Source organism: Teleopsis dalmanni, chromosome X, assembly GCF_002237135.1.
Source record: "Teleopsis dalmanni isolate 2A chromosome X, ASM223713v2, whole genome shotgun sequence".
NCBI lineage: Eukaryota > Metazoa > Arthropoda > Insecta > Diptera > Diopsidae > Teleopsis > Teleopsis dalmanni.
In genome coordinates, this window is record NC_051848.1 from 24,732,538 (window position 1) to 24,752,480 (window position 19,943).

General features: G+C 30.6%; 1 protein-coding gene across 3 annotated transcripts in view; it reads left to right on the top strand.

The window, feature by feature from the left end:
• The first annotated feature begins 2,019 nt into the window (after window positions 1-2,019).
• The window catches only part of LOC119689777, a 58,416-nt gene continuing 40,492 nt past the window's right edge, over window positions 2,020-19,943 (top strand). The window contains exons 1-5 of one of the 3 annotated variants that reach the window (XM_038104677.1): window positions 2,020-2,333; window positions 2,393-2,565; window positions 2,635-2,786; window positions 2,869-2,989; window positions 3,041-3,292. In XM_038104677.1, coding sequence (XP_037960605.1) covers window positions 2,141-2,333; window positions 2,393-2,565; window positions 2,635-2,652 — 384 coding nt within the window. In that variant the 5' untranslated portion in view covers window positions 2,020-2,140 and the 3' untranslated portion in view covers window positions 2,653-2,786; window positions 2,869-2,989; window positions 3,041-3,292. Of the gene's footprint in view, window positions 2,334-2,392; window positions 2,566-2,634; window positions 2,787-2,868; window positions 2,990-3,040; window positions 3,293-19,943 lie in introns of those variants that run through there. The other 2 variants (XM_038104678.1, XM_038104679.1) reach the window with 2 other exon arrangements.

Consider the following 19,943-nt stretch of genomic DNA (forward strand, 5'->3'; position numbering starts at 1 on the left):
TGACCCAAAAAGAAGTTGTTTTTGGATTGTAATCTTTTAGTTTTAAAAGAATAGGGACGTCCTTTGAAAAAATTAATGTCGCCTTCCGGAAGAAAAACTACTTTTCCGTTTCAAAACTCAAACTTTCATAAAGCTTACACCAAAATTGATATTTTAGTTGATGAAAATTGAAATCAAGAGCTTTTCTCATTTTAACTTTTATTTATAATTTGTGCATACAAATAATAGTTATGATCGTAGTCCAATAATTTGCTCAAATACCCAACAGTCAGCTCAGCATTTTAGTAGCGCCATCTATGAATGTGCTCCGAAAAAGCAATAAAGTACATCGCTTTACTTGAGCATAGCGCATGTTTTTACATAATAATATGATTAGGAGTAGATGGTTCACTCTGGTTCTGCTCGAGGCTTATTAAATGCACTTAAAAACAACACTTTCAGTGCATTTTACAACACATATGCACCAAGAGCCATTAAGGCATGAAGGCGCTGCACTGAAGTAGATTGGCAAGAAGAGCGCTTTATTCACGCATCAAACTAATTTACTGGGTAGATAATTACCATAATATATTCTTACTCTTTCTAATGCAATATTTGTAATGATTTTTAACTACAAAGCGATTTAAAAAAATTTTTTGGATCCACTCACAAGAATTCAGTTCGGATTCATCATGGCAATGTTTTATAAATGACTGAAGTTAGCCTCGGTTATTCGATATTTTTGTAGACTTGAAAGTCAAACCGGCTTTTTTAAAATATTATTTTGATTCGATTGCGGCGCTCCTTCACAACCTTTTCTGTTGCTTGGGACTATCGCTCAACCCCATCCAATCTGAGAACGCATTTATATGCAAATCTTACTAATTTATTGAAATCAAATTTTGTTAACAATTATTAATATTTTTTAACACTGAAATCAATTTTTTATTTTTTTGAATAAATCATAATGTATAGCGTATAATAATTAATATACAATCAGTTTGGATTAATTTAAATATGAATAGTTCAAACCTGCAACCCATTTTTAACCAAAACATCTAAGTCTTTGGCAGTAACCGATTAAAATTCAAAAATTAAGGTCATAAAATCTTCATAAAATTTTTTTATTTTAAGATATGACAATATCGTATCTACAGCTAATTGACTATAAGTAATTAGGCAAAAATTTTTACCTTAAACCCTGTTTTCTATTCTTTCCTCTCAATATTTCTTCCCTTCTTTCAATATTTTCTGAAAACATTCTGTAGAACAAAAGCTGTTTCTAAAAATTATTCATTATTCAAAAATTTCATCTGTCAGGAACAAAGGGAACGAAGAAATATTGGAGAGGGATGTCATAAGTACAATCACATGTTTCGGTATTTAATTGTAGGAAGTTTAATGAAGATATGAAATACATTATTTCAAAAATCGAACCCATTTTTGCTAAAAATCCAGACACCTAAGAAAAAATGACGTACAGATTTCAACTAAACAGACTCCAATTAATATATAATTAAAAAAAAAAAACAATAAAATTTAGTGTCACAAAATGTGATAAATTTATTTAAGTAAAGCAAATACAAGTCCGCAAAAAAGTCTTTAGATTTCGTTAGAGAATTAGAAACAAAAAATTTGAACATATTTTTGTTGTTGTTGTCGTATTCCTCTATGACTTGCTTGCGAAGTCCTTTTGGGAGGCGTTGAACGGCACTTGGTCGTCTGGCGACAAGTGTCTCCGGGACGTAGACCCCACCGTTCTTGGAACCGAAACAACATCATCATCTGCAACGTATATATTTTATAATGATTAATAATAAATTTTTATAGCCCGATATATGAAATAAACTACAATCTATAGTTACATTGGAACAACGATTTTTCCCACAATTAGCGTTAACTGTAGTGACAACCTATGTATTATATACAGGTTTGATCACCCTGTATATGTTTAAAACATGTTTTCTGTTTAAACAAAGTAATCTGATATTAATTTGTAATGTAAAATATTGATATAAAATTTTTATTTAATATTTTTTATTTTGTTGACAAATGCGATATCCTTTCAAGAATTACAAAATTTAACAGCTTTTTGGACTGACTGAAATTTAAGTAATCTTGAACCATTTTTACCAAATTTTGAATTGAGCAATTTGATAGAATGTGGGGTGCGAGTGACATTGATACTAAAGAGAAGCCACATCGCCAAACCTTTCCTATGCATAGGGAACTATCTGGTGATGCTGGAAGTTTGAGGATTATTCCTGCAAGTCGGCCGATCTTTACAGAGGAACGCTTAACAGAAATTATTAAATTAACCCAACCTAAAAAGTACTTTTTTAGTGCGTTGAAAGGTAACAACTTCGTTTCCATAGTAAATGAGGCAATAAATAATAATAAATAATTTTCGCAGAGTTAGCTATTTTGACATTAAAGGTGTTTATCGTAGAGCCAATCACAAAGATATTTAAGAGCATATATCGGCCAATAGAATTTATTTGGATGGTAATGGAAAGAGTGGAGCAACGCGTAGAGACCATCGAACGCCTTGAGCGCGAAGCTGAAGAATATTACAACCAAATACACGTAAGTTTAGTTAATAATTATTTTATTCTTTGATTGAGACTATTTAAAAACAATTTTTTTCGATTTAAGTTACTCACACAACAATAAAAAGAAACCTTTCCATTATGCATATATACCTTAGTTATATATGCATAAACTCAAGATAATACTAAATGCCGACTTTCACACAAAAACATGGGACTTTTTTAAACTCTTCTATATTCTATATTAAAAAATAACAAGTAAGTTGATATTAAAGCATTAAAATTAAAATGTTAATAAATAAATATGGATAAAAATATATATTATATATTTGATTAAAAGAGTCTATGCACCAACAAATCGTTTCAGAAATAGAACACCACAAAGGCTCCTTTAGTTGAAAATCAATATGAATTAATGGATATTATTGTAGAAAAAAAAATGTGGATATGTGGATATGTGGGTAGGTCCATTCGTGGCATTAGTAGAATTAAAATAAAATCTTCCATTGCAGGGCTTCTAAAGTATAAATAATTGGAGATTAGATACTATACATTTAAATAAATTATTTGTTTTGTGAAGATGATGCACTTCAACTTTGACATACATTTCTTGATGGACTAAATTAGAAATATTAAAGTTTTTATTGGCTCTAATCAAATATATTTCGGACTTGGATTGATATTCTTTAAATGTGACAAACTAAAAATAGAAAACTATTTACTTCTTGTGGAAGAATATATTTTGGATTTTTAAGACAATGATATTAAAAAATGCTATGAAAAACATTATTGTATATATATATAACTGTTCTCAAAATATTAATTATTATAAAAAGATAAAAATTTCATTAAAATGTGCGAAGAAAAATATCTATGATTTTATATGTGTGTGTAAAATATTAAAATAAATTCGAAATAAAATATTGAAACTGCTATTTTTGCTAATATTATTTAAATTTGCTCTAGTCGAGTTAGAAAAAATTATGTCATTTTTAAGAAATGATTATTGCATTAAACTTACATTCCTTATGTAAATCATAATTGGTTCCAAAAATAATAAACGTGAGATAGCAAAGATAGCCAAGCCAACTGAAGCCAATTATTTGCTAATGCTATATCCAAAATAATACATACTGCCTTAAGTCAAGGGAAGCAATTCTCAACTGGTATAATACAGATGTCTTCCGTTTAAAGCAAAAAAATACTTTCATTAAAGTAATTAATATCAAGAAATAAGTTTTTAGGTGGATATTTTTTTGACAGTTTACCAGACTGTTTATCGGTAATGACAATAGAACTATTAAATTATCAATATTGGACGAGATGGATGTAGTCTATATTCTTTTATCTTAAGGGTTCTTACGAGGGATGTAGTGGCAAAACGGCGAAAAATGGTTAATTGAGGTACATGAAAAGTTATCTGATTGCAAGAAGTTATAGTTTAAAGTCCAACCTTTCTATTCTGTTAAATTGATTAGTCAACTTTAAACTTTATTGATCGACTACTCTAAATAGCAGTTGTCAAAGCTATACTCTAAAATACAAACTTCCTGTTCATAGGTATAGTTTGATGATCCAATCCATACCTTTTTAGAAGAGTTTGTTAACCGAGCAGTTATTAGAGGTAATCAGTGTATTATTGTTTTAGTTCACGAAGTTCTGTTCAAAGACTTGATATAAAATTTTAATAGAGCAAAATCAATCCAAATGGATTTGAGGAATAAAGTATTACTTTAATCACCGTATGTTGAGCATTTTTTTTTCTGTTTTTTGTGATTACAACATTTCGATTTGGTTCACAGCAATGAAAATTCGCAATCAGCAATTGTCAAATAAATCCCCTAATAAAATACGACCACAGATTAAACACGCAATCATAACATAAAATACTTCCCAGAACGACCGCAATGTTGGCATAATATAGCAATTTCATTGTAAATCATTCTAATTGAATTGATTGGATTAATTGAGATTATTAATTTTTTATTACTATAATATTTAAATTAAAAACTAATAAAGTCACTTCATTACTGTAATTACTCTGCAATATGCTATATGTTTTCCCGCTTGATTCGAATAATGCAATTAATGAAATTAAGCATTCTTCACATTTTACGAAGATATGCCTCAACGATCTTTTTAAGCAAAAGCAGTGCCATATAATATCATTATTTCAAATGCTTAATTTTATTGTCAATAAATTGACACTTCTTTAAATGTTCCACTCAAACATCCTTCGACATCATGCTTTTAGGGTCTAAACTGTTCTGACTATTTGAACATTCGAATATGCGAAAAATGCTTGTTCTGTTGCACAATCTTCGAATGTGAATAGACTAAATAATGACCGACTTCGAATGGTGAAAAATAAACACATTAGAAAACAATTTTCATTTCAAGAAGAATTAATCAAAACGAAAGGGTTTTGTAGGTGGAAAGTATCGATGATCGCAGTGTGAGACTTGAACCCACTAAAACCCCCTCTTAGGAATGAAAATGGAAAATTGCAGCCGCCTGTAGCGGATGGAACCCGATTTCAGTAATCAAGTGCAAAGAGAGACCAGAAAAACTTAATATTTGATTTGATAATTATATCTCTGGAGAAAATATTTCAATATATATGTTATAAATACAAACCTCATTATAGTTTTAACCAATATCATATCTCTTGGATAATTGCAGTTAAGACTATGTTATAGAAATTATTTGCAAGAAAATTGTTGAAATTAGCTCTCGTTACTAAGCAAGTTTTATAGGTGCATACTTGATCTTCAGCCATTAGCTCACATTTTGCTATCCCTACCAACGGGAGTTTCCAATCGAAAATTGCCGTTGGCGTACAGTTAGAAAAGAAAATAGAGTATCCGAATCCGAAGAGTGTTAGAAATTGTTTTAAAGGATTAACATTTTCATTATTACACATAATGCTAATATTAATGGAATGAAATTCATAATGAAATTTAGGTATTAAAAATAAAAATATAATTAATTAATATAATTATTCTTCAGTTGGTTTATGATTTCGTTTCCATTAGAATAGAACACGATAAATGAATTCAATAAGGAATTTTCACAGTAAATTAACAAAACTCTAAGTTAAAACATATAGCTCAACTACGATTTTGGGTCATTTCGATAATGAACACTGACTCTGAGCTTCAAATTTGACAGGGCATTCCTCAATTACTTACTATATTAATATCTACATAAAACTCAAAACAAAACAGAATTCACTAGTTATCACTACCAGAAAGTTATTTATATACGTATATCACTTATAACGTAATACTCAAAAGTGATAACAAAAAGCAGAAAAATATAATTTTAAAGCTAATTTTTTTTTCTCATAATTAAGGACGGATCTTGACAGATCTAGAACAACAGTGAAACATCGCATATATTCACTTCGTATGTATATAGCTTTCTATGCATACCCGTATACTCACATGACTTCCATTTACCTTCGGCTCAAAAAGTATCCGGATTTTGTTGTTTGTTACTACTCCTTACGTAATAGACCTTTTTCAAAAACTATTTTGTTATGTTGGTACACTCTTTCTTGACATATGATACAAATTTGAACGGCATCTCATCAAACACTTACCACTGTCATCGTTCAGGCACCATATTCGCCAGATCTGGCGCCGTACGACTTTTTCCTGTTCCCGAAACTCAAATTGCCCCTTCGTGGTAAGCGTTTTGAGTCGATTAAATCGGTAAAAGAGAATTCGCTGAAGAAACTAAAACCCATACCTTCACGGGTCTACGAAAAATGTATGGAAAATTGGGTTAAGCGTTGGCATATATGTATCACTTCAGAAGGAGCATATTTTGAAGGAGATAAAATAAATTTGGAATAAAATTTATATTTGTGTGTTTTATTTACAAAATCCGAGTACTTTTTGAGCTGGAGGTATTATACTTTCCGCATTTATACACTGTTTTGAAATGATATTTTAATAAGATTTAGACTTGACTTGAGCAAGTCAAGTGTCACTAATACTTGCACTATTAACAATTGTTGCTGACTTAGAACTTCAATAGCTGGTAATGTTCGCATCTGCTAATTAAAGAACTTTTTAAGCCGCACTATTTGTTAGCGCAGAAAAAGTATTTTTCATTTTTATGAGAAGTTTTCAGTTTTTCACAAAAGAAATTTTTATTTCCTGGTGAACTTAAGCCGCATTTTTAGTTGTGTTCTCTTAATGCTATTAAAAATTTCATTCTTACCTATTCAAACTAATATTCTGCTTTTAACTATTTCACATGTTGGAGTTCCCATGTTCCAAGCAAAGACTTCTCAGAGAATAAAACTTCTTTGTTAAATTGAATACAATTGAAAAATGTTTCGTAAGTTTTTCATGTAACAAAACATTTCATATTTTCATCACTTTTTATTTTTAAATAAGTAGTTTTACTTAAACAATGTACTTAATACGTTGAGAGAAGACAGATTTTTTATGCTGCTGAGTGTAGTTCTTCATTATTTCATTATTCAAATGCAAATATACGAAGAAATAAGTAGAGAAACTTACTTCTAATAGAATAAATAATACTCGCAGCAAATTAAAATGGCTTATTGTGATCTATATGCTAAGAGTCCATTTTCTGAAATAATCATATTAATGTATATCACACTTGTCCACGTCTAAATTCACCAAATTATGGTGACAAATGACTTAAGCTGTTTAACTTGGTTACCTGATGCGAAAATTCTGGGAGATCAATAGTGTACAAAACAGCAAAATGTCACCAAAACACTCAACAAGTTTCAGAGACTAGCGTGTGTAAGTATAACAATGCGAACATGTCCTACATCATCAACGAAAATATTTTTAGAACTCACACCTCTACACATCCATGTGCATTCACAGGCGAAGAGGGCTGTTCTAGAAGTAATTACAAACAAGATGACAGGTCATAGGCCCAATAGTGAGAAACTTAATATTCTGGCTAAACAAATCCCAAAAGCTGAAATGCCAACAAACAGGATATACTTAAATTATAACCTTAAAAAAAACTTCAAAACTAAACAGAATTGGGAAGGCTTGCCTAAAAACCAAATAATGAAGAAAAAGGTGATACACAGACGGAACTGGATCTGGTGTATATGGACTAGGCAAAAGATACTCGGAAGCTTTAGGAATAAATGTAACCATCTTTTAAGGGGAAATATACGCGTTAGATAGATGCGCATGCTTCAACCTTTAACGCAACTACCGGAATCGTAGAATTACAATACTGACTGACAGCCAAGCAGCTTTAATGACACTCATGTCCTATCAGGTGATATCCAAACTGGTATGGGAGTGCATTGACAAGCTGAACATACGTGGGTAAAACAATCGGGTGTACTTAATATGGATTCTTGGGACTGCTGAAATCCAAAGCAATGAAATAGCAGACAAACTCGTAAGCATAGACACGGCTTTAATAATGATAGGCCCAGAATCTTTCTGCGACCTAGGCAAAGAAATTCTATTGCTTTTTATGAATGGCGCAGAGGAAAAGGAAGAAGAACTCTATTGGAAAGACCTACCGAGACTATCACAATCTAAAGTGCTTTTAGGAACTAAGAACAAACAAAGAATAACATAATAATTATTACTGAACTACTAAGCGGTCACTGTAGATTGAATAATCACCTAACAAAATCTGGAATCCAATTCAACTCAGACTGCAGATACTGACAGATGAGAGAGAAACTGCATACAAGCGAAAGAAACACCTAGGGGGGTATTTTATGGAACATAAGGATACAAGGCTACGGAAAATAGGCTGTATATTGTATTTCTTAAAGAGATCGGACTTGGAGAAACACTCTTACCCGACTAAGTGGTAAAACACATCTTCGTTTTTCATAATAATAATATAATGAAAAAGGGACAGACATTTATAAGAAATATACACACTACACTTGATTAGTGGCTTGATTAGTGTTTTTTTTTATACTCCATAAGGACATTTCTTTTATAAGTCTTATATCGGGTGTTTATCAGCTACGCTTTCTTTGTATGGTGACAAAAAAGCTTTATTTAAAATTTAGAAAGTTTTTCGAATAGCAAAGAAAGAAATAAAGGACAAACACAAAAATTTTTATTTAATTTTTATTGAAATTTGGCTGACCATACAACGCTGTTTCGAGTATTTCCAAGTACTCTTCATCAGTGGTCTTAGGAAATAATCGAATTTTTATTTAATTAGTTTATAGCAGGGACCGTAACAGTTATCATAAAAAAAATAAAAATCATCTTATAACTGTTATCATATGCATTTTAAAATAAAACTCAAAAAATAATAATTAAATAAATAATAATTATTATATGCCTTTTATTTTTTTCGCGCAGCAATAACTCTTAAAATTTGCTTCTTATTTTAAAACGCACAAATAACTGGTATACTTGCGTTATATAATATAAAAAGCAAGAGTATCGCGCAAATTCTGCGCGATATTTTTAAAATGAAAATATAAAATGCAATTTTCATACAAGGTAGTTTTTGCAATTCCATAGAAAATGTTTGAAAAGGTTGGTGCAGGTAAAGATTTAGTTCAGTTTTTTTGTTTTTGTATTTTGCATTTATATTTTGTATTTACATTCGTATTTTGTAGGAGAACAAATTTGTATGTAAAATACAAAAACAAAAAACTGAACTAAATCTTTACCTACACCAACCTTTTCAAACATTTTCTATGGAATTGCAAAAACAACTACCTTGTATGAAAATTGCATTTTATATTTTCATTTTAAAAATATCGCGCAGAATTTGCGCGATACTCTTGCTTTTTATATTATATAACGCAAGTATACCAGTTATTTGTGCGTTTTAAAATAAGAAGCAAATTTTAAGAGTTATTTCTGCGCGAAAAAAATAAAAAGCATATAATAATTATTATTTTTGATGAATATAATAAAAATCAAATTTAATTATTATTTTTTGAGTTTTATTTTAAAAAGCTCATATATAAAAAGCATGCATAATATTAAGGATAAAAGTTATTAGAATGATAACTATTTACTTAAATAAGAGTTTAGACAACTTTTTGTTGCTGCTTTTTTTCATAAAAAATTTTAAAATAACTGTTATTTTCGGTCCCTGGTTTATAGTCCGTATATAATTTGTTTGGACTGCAAGTGCCAGGCTTAGAACTCGTGCCTGTCAAATTAGTAGCGATGACTAATCGTGTTTATATATGTAAATACATATATAATTAATATATAATCTAATATATTATAAATATATTAATATATTTAAATATATATATGTTACATATTATATAAATTAAATATATAATATATATTATATATATTAATATGTAATTTATTATTATGTTGAAGTTGTTTGAGCCAGTGCACTTGAACACTATCACTCTTTCTTAACTCGAGGTATTTTCAAAACCCCTCTTAACACCTTAACTACATTATTGTTTATCACTTCATCACACTAAGCAATAATTGACTGCAGATCTGCATACCTCGCCGAGTAGCAAGCATTTTGTGACCATTTCGAGATTTGATAACGCGATGTTGGTAAGTCTGGCAGTTTTCGCAAATAATTTCAGAGCACTCTCCTTTATGTATTTTTTGATGGAATCAATCTTGATGTCTCTGAGGATGTCATTCGTCCTCATACAATTTTCTATTGTACGCAAACTGAACTTTTTGTGGTGATTAGCTATGGGTTTCAGTGTTTTAGAAAGTTTTTATAAAACTTTTTTGAATTTTATTTCACATTATATTATAATCATTATAATCATATACATTTGGACTCTTCCAACGGATTCCCAGTTCAACATAGCATTAAACTTTAATTTGTCAATGAAATCAACTTTCCGTTGGGTGAATCGTTGCAGTTATTTATATGCATTTGCGTCAGGTTAAAGGTGAAGAAGCACTTAAATGCAAATGTCAGGCAATCATAACTCAAAGTAGAGCTTAACTGTTGACATTTGACATGCAACTCAAAACATGAACACATTAAAATTATACGCAAACACACACAGGCAAACACACACACACACACACACACACAGACACACATTTGTGCACGCCTAAATGTAGACATCGGAAAGCAAACACACGGCCCCACTAATAAGGACACATTTCAATGCATATTTGCTGAAGTATTACAAGTGCATTGCTACTTCACACAAGGAAGCAGAAAAAATGTAGTAAAAGGAAATAATTTGCATTTACAGATTTAAAAATTTAGCTTTTAATGGTTCTCTCCTTGCCTTGCCGGCTTGTATGTTTGCTATTTGAAAATGTTAATTTTAAATCATAACAACTGCACGAAGCGTTAAGTTTATTTAGTGACGGTAAAAGCGTTAATTTAAAGCCAACTCAAAAAATTTATATGAGAACCAAAAAAGAAAAAAACCAACTTAGTTAAAAGTAGAATTTCATATTTTTTTATTGTTTATTTTTTTTTTTTCATTTTTCATTTTTAAACCAATTTTACAGGCCACTGCTTAACAAGGACACTAATTGGCACTGCATTACAATGTCTAAGTGAGGCTGAGTGTGTGTGCATTGGTGGGTTGCGATGGGTCATGGCGGATTGCGGTGAACTGCTTATTTCACAATTTTCCAGGTTCGAATGTGCACTGGGGTTGAGTTACTGTGAAAGTCTCCAATATGGAGGTCTCATTTTCCATATATATTTTTTTTTTCGTTTTGAAATTTACGTCAATATTTGCGTGACCTTTTTTGTAAAATGTGTATAATTTCCCATATTTATTTTGCTTTAATTGTGAATTTGAGAATAATATTCTTAAATGTGAAAATATCTAAAAACAACAGATTTTAAAATTTACTGAGAACAAAGGTTCTCAGTAATAATATCGCATAAAATATATTTGTTGTGCGTTGAAAATTTAATTCATTTTTCAACAAACAATTTACCTATCAATCTGAAGATCATCACCATCATCCGTCCATGTAGGACCTTTATAATTGGCTTCTAGCTTTCAGTTGATGACACTTAAATCGGTCAACTCTTTTCGAATACGGTCACTCCATCTCTTTCTTTCCTTCTCTTTGTTTTAACCTCACTCTCGAACTTGTCCTACCCACTTCAAACGTTGCTTTTTTATGTGCTTGATTATTGTGTCAACTTTCATCATTTGATCGAGTTCATCATTATATCTTGTGTGATATTCTTTGTTTTTTTGCACTGGTTTAACTACTTTTGTCATAATCCTACTTTCAAATACCACCAGTTGGTTTCATTCGTCATCAATTAATCTCCAAATTTCACTCTCATAAGTGTCTACAGGCTGTATAATTCAAAGATTAAATTGGACAAAAAATGCACCAGCCCACTGCTTCAATTAGACGTAACATGATTAGCACTAAGGTATCGGTGCTGACGGGTCAATGCATGATAGGTAGGCATGCTATGAAACTGGGTATATCCTATAATAACTTTTGTCGAGATTGTGACTAAGCGGATGAGAGGGAGACTGTGTTTAACCTTGTGTGTCGGTATTTGGGACACCTTTTCTCATAAACCTAACTGAGCCATCTTCCTGCAAAATTAGGGATTTAGCCATATTTATAGAATTGTCACGTTGATTTATCTCTACCTAATAGGTAAACCGTACCTTTCGACGTTGCTCGTACACTGATCTCTAGTCTACGTATATATAATGTGCAATATAGTGTGCCAATAAGACGATAGAATTAAGAGGCTGACGCAGGTATAGTTGTAGTAATATTGATTTATGTTAAATCGTGATCCTGATGATGACTCTCAAGAAGAGTCGAAAAATATAGTATAATAAAAAATATTAAACGTTGAATCAATATTTTAGTTTCTCGCTCATTGCAGTGATTTTGATTTATATACTCAAAGATAATATTATTAAGTCGTAAAGGATTTTTTATTAAAAGAAATGATAGAATATACTAAAGTAGAAGAATAATTAAAAAGTTTCTTTTCCTGTTAATTTAATCTACATTTACCTTATTTTGCGATTTCTTAAAGAAAACTTTGGAATAAAGCTTGAATAAAATAATGAATTTAGTTGTGAAATTAATTATGAAAGACATAAAAACTTACAACTCCCACCATTTATGTGCTTAACTAGTATTGAGTGCAGTTAATACATAAATTTATATAGAAAAATAATAAATTTAAAGCAATTAACTTTTTTATCCTGCAACAGCAACAGTCGACTAAAAAACGTGGGAGGATTACTTTTTAGTTGGACCGTCATATCCACAATTAAGAGCTATAGAAAAAAATACAAGTTGAATGAAAACAGCAAAATATGGAAAAAAAATTCTTAAACAACTGGACCTAGCACCTAATACGTTTAAAAAGGGTTCTGATCTTAAAAATTAGCAACTGCTAATTTCGCACAGTGTGGTATCATTAAAATTATACGATTAAAATTCAGTATTTTATGAACCAGTAAAGATAGTTAAATAAAATTAATTATTAATAACCATATCTTAAAGAACTTAAAAAATCATCATTTTAATGTAGTAAAAAGTAGTAAACAATTAATAAAGGTTTGCAGTTGGCCCACTTTTCACAAAAACTTGATTTCGCTAAAATTTCATAAAATTGCAAACAATTTAAAACCTAAGAAGCGGACTATATCATGTTCACACTGCAGCTAAAAATGCATTAGTATGTGTGTATTAGAAAAGACATTATAGCCCCTTTAAGCTCTTTTAAGTATACGTCATGTATCGACGTTAAGGCCCTTATTCTGCCCCTGTAAAAGGATCAGAATCCTGAAAGTCTCTATGATCTGAGAGTTGGGAAAACACCACACTCCGATCCGTGAGTAAGATATTTTAGTTTACTCTGTGGCGCACAATGAGGCTCGTGCCAATTGAAGGCTGCTCTTCTTTCATATGTTGAAGTATTATTTGTGTTCATTTTTATACCCACGAGTAAGGGAGAAAGTCGGTCCACCGCACCAATGTCACCTTGACGCAGTAAGGCACTTGTTAAAATAGGGTCTTGCCCGGGCATCCCAAATTCGCATATTAGTGACAAGATATCCTCTAGCCATTCATCCATCGGTATTTGCTGTTCCACCTTAGATTTGGTATTTGTGTAAAGTTTTCTCTGTTTGTCCAACTATATTAGGCACGCTCTCCGCAGAGACATGATCAAGGCTGAAAAGCGTGTTATTGGGGAGCACCGCGTGAACGTCGTACTTCAATTAGCCTAGCAGTTAGGGTACAGAAGTGATACAACCACTGTGTTATTTCATATACATAGGCTAATGACAACTTATAACATATATAGGTACATATATATATTTGTGTAAAACCAAAAATAATGTTATTATTTTTGTGTTCATCTAATATTGTAGGCTAGGGTAATAGATATGTATCTTATTGTCGAAACCATGAGACTTTCAATAAAGGGTTTCTCTTCGCTATGACTTCCTACTCCATTTATCAAACAGAGTAGAAGTGGACTTAAGAAAGCACATGAAAAGTTAAAAGCGCAACTAAATTACGCGACAAACCTACTTAAATAAGAAGAAAATCAGAGAAGGGTCTCACTGCGATGGGTGAAATTATGTAAAAAATTAGAGAGAACACATTGTGAGTATAGGGGAAGCCAGCATTATTACAGGCACTTGCGATTATATAAACGTTTTGCTTTGTTTTTGTTATTGTTTTTTTTTTTTTTGTAACTATGTCTGGCAAATGCCATTCCAGTTTTATATCCGTGGTACGAACTGAAAGAGCATGTGAAAGGCTTATTAAGTTCACATAATAGAAACTGTGAGAAACGTCTAAACACTGATGAAGCCACTTCAGCTTTTGTGCATTTATGCAATTTCGTTTGTGTATTCTGCATATAATTTGAACCCACAACGAAAAAGCCCTCAAATCCTTTATGCCTCATTTTTTTTTTTTGCTTATTCAGTAACTGTTTTATTTTTAATTCAGAGCTGTAATTTTATTGTTATGAGTTGTCACTGTCATTGTTGCTACTTCGCATTAGTGTAGGTGGAACTGACAGCAGCTGACTGGAGTTTTTATAAAGAAATTTTTAATGTAAACTTTTATTGGTGCAGAATTCCGAAGTAAAGAAAACAAGAGGTTGGAAATTACAAGGAAATTCACAACATCATGAAGAACTAAAGACGTAGACAAATGATATTATTCAGAGAATTAGACTACAAAAACAAATAATTGTTAATGAAAAATAATTATAAAAAAACTATTTCAAAGCTATAATCAATATAATCGAAACTGATGCTGATATTCATATTTTCTAATAGTCTGTTTTCCAGAAACTGCTGACTTATTTAATCGATTTCTATTTTCATATCAACATTCAGAATAGCATTGGACACTAAGGGTACACTTTCTTAAGAAGACACCTTAATCTTAGCCTTATCTTGAAAGACGACACGGATTAAGTTTAACTGTCTCTTGGAAAACATAGCATATTAAGTTTAACCATCTCTTGAAAGAGGAGATACTCATTATGTTTACTCGTCTCTAGAAAGATGAATCATATTAATCTAATTTAATTAGCTCCATTACTCTTATTGTCCATTACTTCATTACTTTATGCGGACAAATATTAAATAGTTTCATGTTTCCACTGCAGATCAAATTGCTTATTTTAATGAAATTAGGATTTCATCGTTTCCATTGACATAAGCTGATTTATGTAAGTGAAATTTAATTTGCTTCTCTTAGCTACTAAAGTCGTTAGTTGTGCTTATAAGTTTGCAGCTCACATTACCACACATTTCTTTCAAATTTCATCTCTTTTCTTTTAGCTGTTACTGCAGCGAATAATAACCGCTTTGTGTGCGGAGTAACTGACCGCACATTTATACGTTGCAAGTGTGTTCGATTGAGTTTGATCACTACATAATCATGTATGGTTCTACGTACAAACTGTTTTGTTTGATATTATAAGTTATATGTGAAAAGTTGTATTTATTCCATATTGATATAATATTAAACTTACATATAAATTATTAATTTAATTTGTTTAATAAGTTTATTTTGTTAATGAATTGTTAATATTATATTGTGAATATATTGTTGCCTAATGTAATATATCATTTTTAATTTAAGCATATATGTTCAAAAAAAATTTTAGAACGGCCGCACACCCTTCAAGATAGGGTACGCGTCGTCACTGGTGCCTATATAACAATGAGAATCACCTTCCATTAGCGAAATGATTCTATTGGAAAACCAACAACATGTAGATACACTATCTTGTGTGATTTGTATGCTCTATATGTCACATTTTATTCAAATTTCAAAGTGTTCAGTAAATACGGCAAATTTTGTTAAAGATAAAGAACCTCATACTTTAAACAACATTGGCGTCCTTTAATATACATATGACGTCAATATATTAATCTAATTCTAAGATCTAATTATTTCTATATACGCGTCTGCATGTGACATGAAACCAAAAAAATTATTCATTAAAAAAGTCCTTAAAAGCAGTAATTCACTTTACTACGCTATTTTATAGGATAAATCAAATCAAAATGCAGTTTTTATTTATTTTTTTTTTAAATATATATTTCATTTGTTTTTTCACCTTAAAGCCATTTTGCGGAATTCAATGTTTAGAAACATTAGTGCATTTTTAATGCGATTTACTACAAAAGATTTATTATAAGCAAATAAGCACAGATAGTATGAAAGCAAAATAAACCTTGTAAGTGTTAAGAAAAATAAAGCGATTAAGGTTTTCCTTGAATTATTTCCAACACTGCTTTTCTTTTAATATTTTATTATCGTTTTTTGAAATTAAGTTTCAAGTGTGATGAAGACATCCTACTAAGTCGACATTGTACTAAGTCAGCAGTTTTCTGACTATTCTTTAATCAGTGTGCAGGGTAACCTGATTGTACTTCCAACCAATAGGTCAATTTCCATATGTTGGGAACTGATCGCAACATAACAAATACAAATACATATATTCGAAATATATTCGAAAAATTTCTTTTTTTTTTGTGATCGTATGAGTTTTGACTTCAAATAAAACAAGTATATTCGAAATACGTTCGAAAAATTTATTTCTATTTTTCGAATTTCATAAATTTTGACTCATAAGTTTTTGACTGAAATATATTCGAGAAATGTTTAATTTTGTTGATTTCATGAATTTTGATTTCAAATAAAAAAATGTGGCACTTGCAGTCCAAACAAATTAAATAACGACTATAAACTAATTAAATAAAAAAATCGAATATTTTCTAAGATCACTGGTGAGCCAAATTTCAATAAATTAACTAAATTTTTGTTCTTGTCGTTAATTTTTTATTCAAATCCGCTTAAATTTTAAATAGTTTCTTTTCGTTGTAAAGACGGATCACTATCGGCAAGAAAAAATTGACATAAAAAATATAATCGTGGTATTCTAAAGTCTTGACTTTATATATAACAAGTATATTTTAATATAATCTATATTTCGACTCTCCTTGAGAGTCATCATCAGGATCACGATCTAACATAAATTAATATTAATAAAACTATATAGACGTCATCCTCTTTATTCTCTTATCTATATGACTACATATTCTAAGCCTCTATATATATTGAGTGCAGTATAGACCTTAAAATAAAAAGAAAGAATTTTAACCAGAAAAAATATATATAAAAACAATTATAAAAAACAGATCGATAAATAAATTCAAAAAACAAGTACATTTAAAACAAGTACATTTTAAATTTATTCGAAAAATTGTTTAATTGTTTAATATAAAACATACTATATTCGATATATAATCGAAAAATGTTTCATTTTTTACTGATTTCATCAGTTTTCACTTCAAATAAGAAAAGTAAATTCAAAATATATTCGAAGCGTTTCTCATTTCTTTTTTACTGACTCCATGACTTTTAACTTCAAGTAAAACAGGTATATTCGAACTCAATTCAAAGTTTATTCGAAAATTGTCTTACTTTTGTTATATATTCGAAAAATATATATATATATTTTTGCTCATTTTATAAGTTTCAACTTGAAATAAAACAAATATACTATATACAAGATATATTCGAAGCGTTTCTCATTTTATTTTTGCTGATTCTATAGATTTTAACTTCAAATAAAACAAGTATATTCGAACTTTATTCAAACTTTATTCGAAAAATTTCTTATTATATATTTGAAAAAGTTATATATATTCTTGCCCATTTTATAGGCTTTAACTTGAAATAAAACAAATATACTATATTCAAGATATATTCAAACCATTTCTCTTTTTTTTCGTGCTGACTCAATGAGTTTTAACTTCAAATAAAAAAGTATATTCGAACTTTATTCAAAATGTATTCAAAAAATTTCTTATTTTTATTATATATTCGAAAAAGTTATATATATTTTTGCCCAGTTTATAGGCTTTAACTTGAAATAAAACATAAATAAATTTCCAAAAACTTTAAGCTCAATTCGATCACCCTGTACTTAATCTAAGATACCGTGGTAAGGGGTCGAGATATGACACACAAAACATACGAATATTCTTGTAGTTGCTTAAGTTGTTGTTCTCTTCGCCGTTAACATAGAATTATAAACAACAACATTAATTTCACTTAACAGCTAAGAAGGAGAATGAATGCATTTGTTGGTGCATGTGTGCCTATAAACGTATAACCTCTTCTGACAGCTGGTTTTATCTCCTAATGCCTTTGCCGAGCGAGGCTCATTTACTGCACAAACAATGACTTTGACTATAGTTTCTTTGAATTTTATGAAAGCTTGTGTTGTGTTGTGTTGTGCTGTGCTGTGTTGTGTGAAGTGGATTTTTTGCAGTTTTGCTTGCTAGTGTTAAGGCGTATAAAAAGTAGTGGGATGCTGCTTCTTGCTCTTGTATGGGTTGCTTATGATTATTTCTTTTATATTATTGTTTTGTATTATTTTTCATATTGCAAGCGCTGTTGTTGCAAATTGCAATGGTGTTGTTGTTGTTGTTGCTGTTGTTGTTGTTGCTGTTTTGATTTTATTGTTGTTCCCTGTAATCTATTTGCTTTGGTTGTAATTGATGCTGTTGGTTTGTCGGTTGTTTGTGCCTTATTTATTGTGGTTGTAGAAGTTGTGGTTGTTGTAGTTGTAGTTGTAGCTGTACGTTGTACGTTGTACCTGTTTTTGTTTTTGTAATTCCGATAACTGCAGTAGAATACTCATATTGTATTGTTGTTGTAGCAGTTGTTATTGCAGTTGTTGTTTCGGTTCTTACCTGTACATGCATTGTTTTGTATTTCGATTATGATTTTGTATTGTTACTGTATTTTGTTTAGTTTTGTTGTACATTGCATTTCCGTTCGCATGATTAAATCAGAAAAATATACTTCTGTGCCTTATGTTTCCGGATTTGTTATTTTAAGCTAGTGTTATCCTTACTGCTTAGAGCTCAAATAACAAATGTTATATACTATCTCAGTTTAATGGTGTTGACGTTAGGTACAATTATTGCACTTTGCTCTTGCTTGCATAAACCTCTGATATTTTGATTTTTTTTGTTTTTATTTAAAACATACAATTGCAAATCTACGAATGAACTGCACTGGAAATACAAGATTTGCGGATTTCAATTTCAAACAAATAATTGCAACGTCATTGCTGTTGCTGAAAGCAATTTGAATAAAAATTTTTAGTTATAAAACGAGCTATTTGAAATATAGCAAATTGAGTTTGGATTGGATTTTATTAGGAATTTCATTTCTTCTTTCAACCTTTGTAGAATACAAATTCGCTCCACATTCATTGATCCAAACCAAATGCAATAATGCTGTTCAAATAAACTGTTCAACCATACGTGCGGATTATGAACTTTTTGCGGATTGTTAATTACAAATTATTAACGAATTACGTTAAAACAAAGTTTTTTGATATTTATCTAATGAAATAATTTAAAAAAAAAATTTTTTTGTACATTAAGCAATTATGTTATTTATTATTTTTCAAACAAATGCATAGGAATAAGAATAAACATGGTACCAGCTCCCAACGGAGCGGAGCACTGCGTTCATCGTTAATCTTTTGTGCTACAACAGACCCTAACCGAACAGAAGACATTCCGCCTTCCGAATGAAAGTTAGAATGTCGCTGTTGAGGATCTCCTAATGTAAGAAGGGCAGAGAAGTTCTCGACTCAGTGACCTCCTTCTGTCCCAGATCAATTTCCCTGCGGAGAGGGGAAAAGAATACTCCCGCGATTAGGATGGCCTGTCGTAAGAGGCGACTAATATCCCCCAGTGCCAGTCTGGCACTTATGCAAGAAGTGCGAATGGTAGTAAGTTGTGGGCGGCAACTTGCGACATCTGACCAGAGATGATACTATGTGGTACTTCGGGGGTCAGTGGCCCGACAGCTTCGGCTGTGCTGACCATTGGTGTTGGACTCGAAGTGGTTGTGGTTAATACCCAAAATTACGCGGAAAGAATGTTTTGCT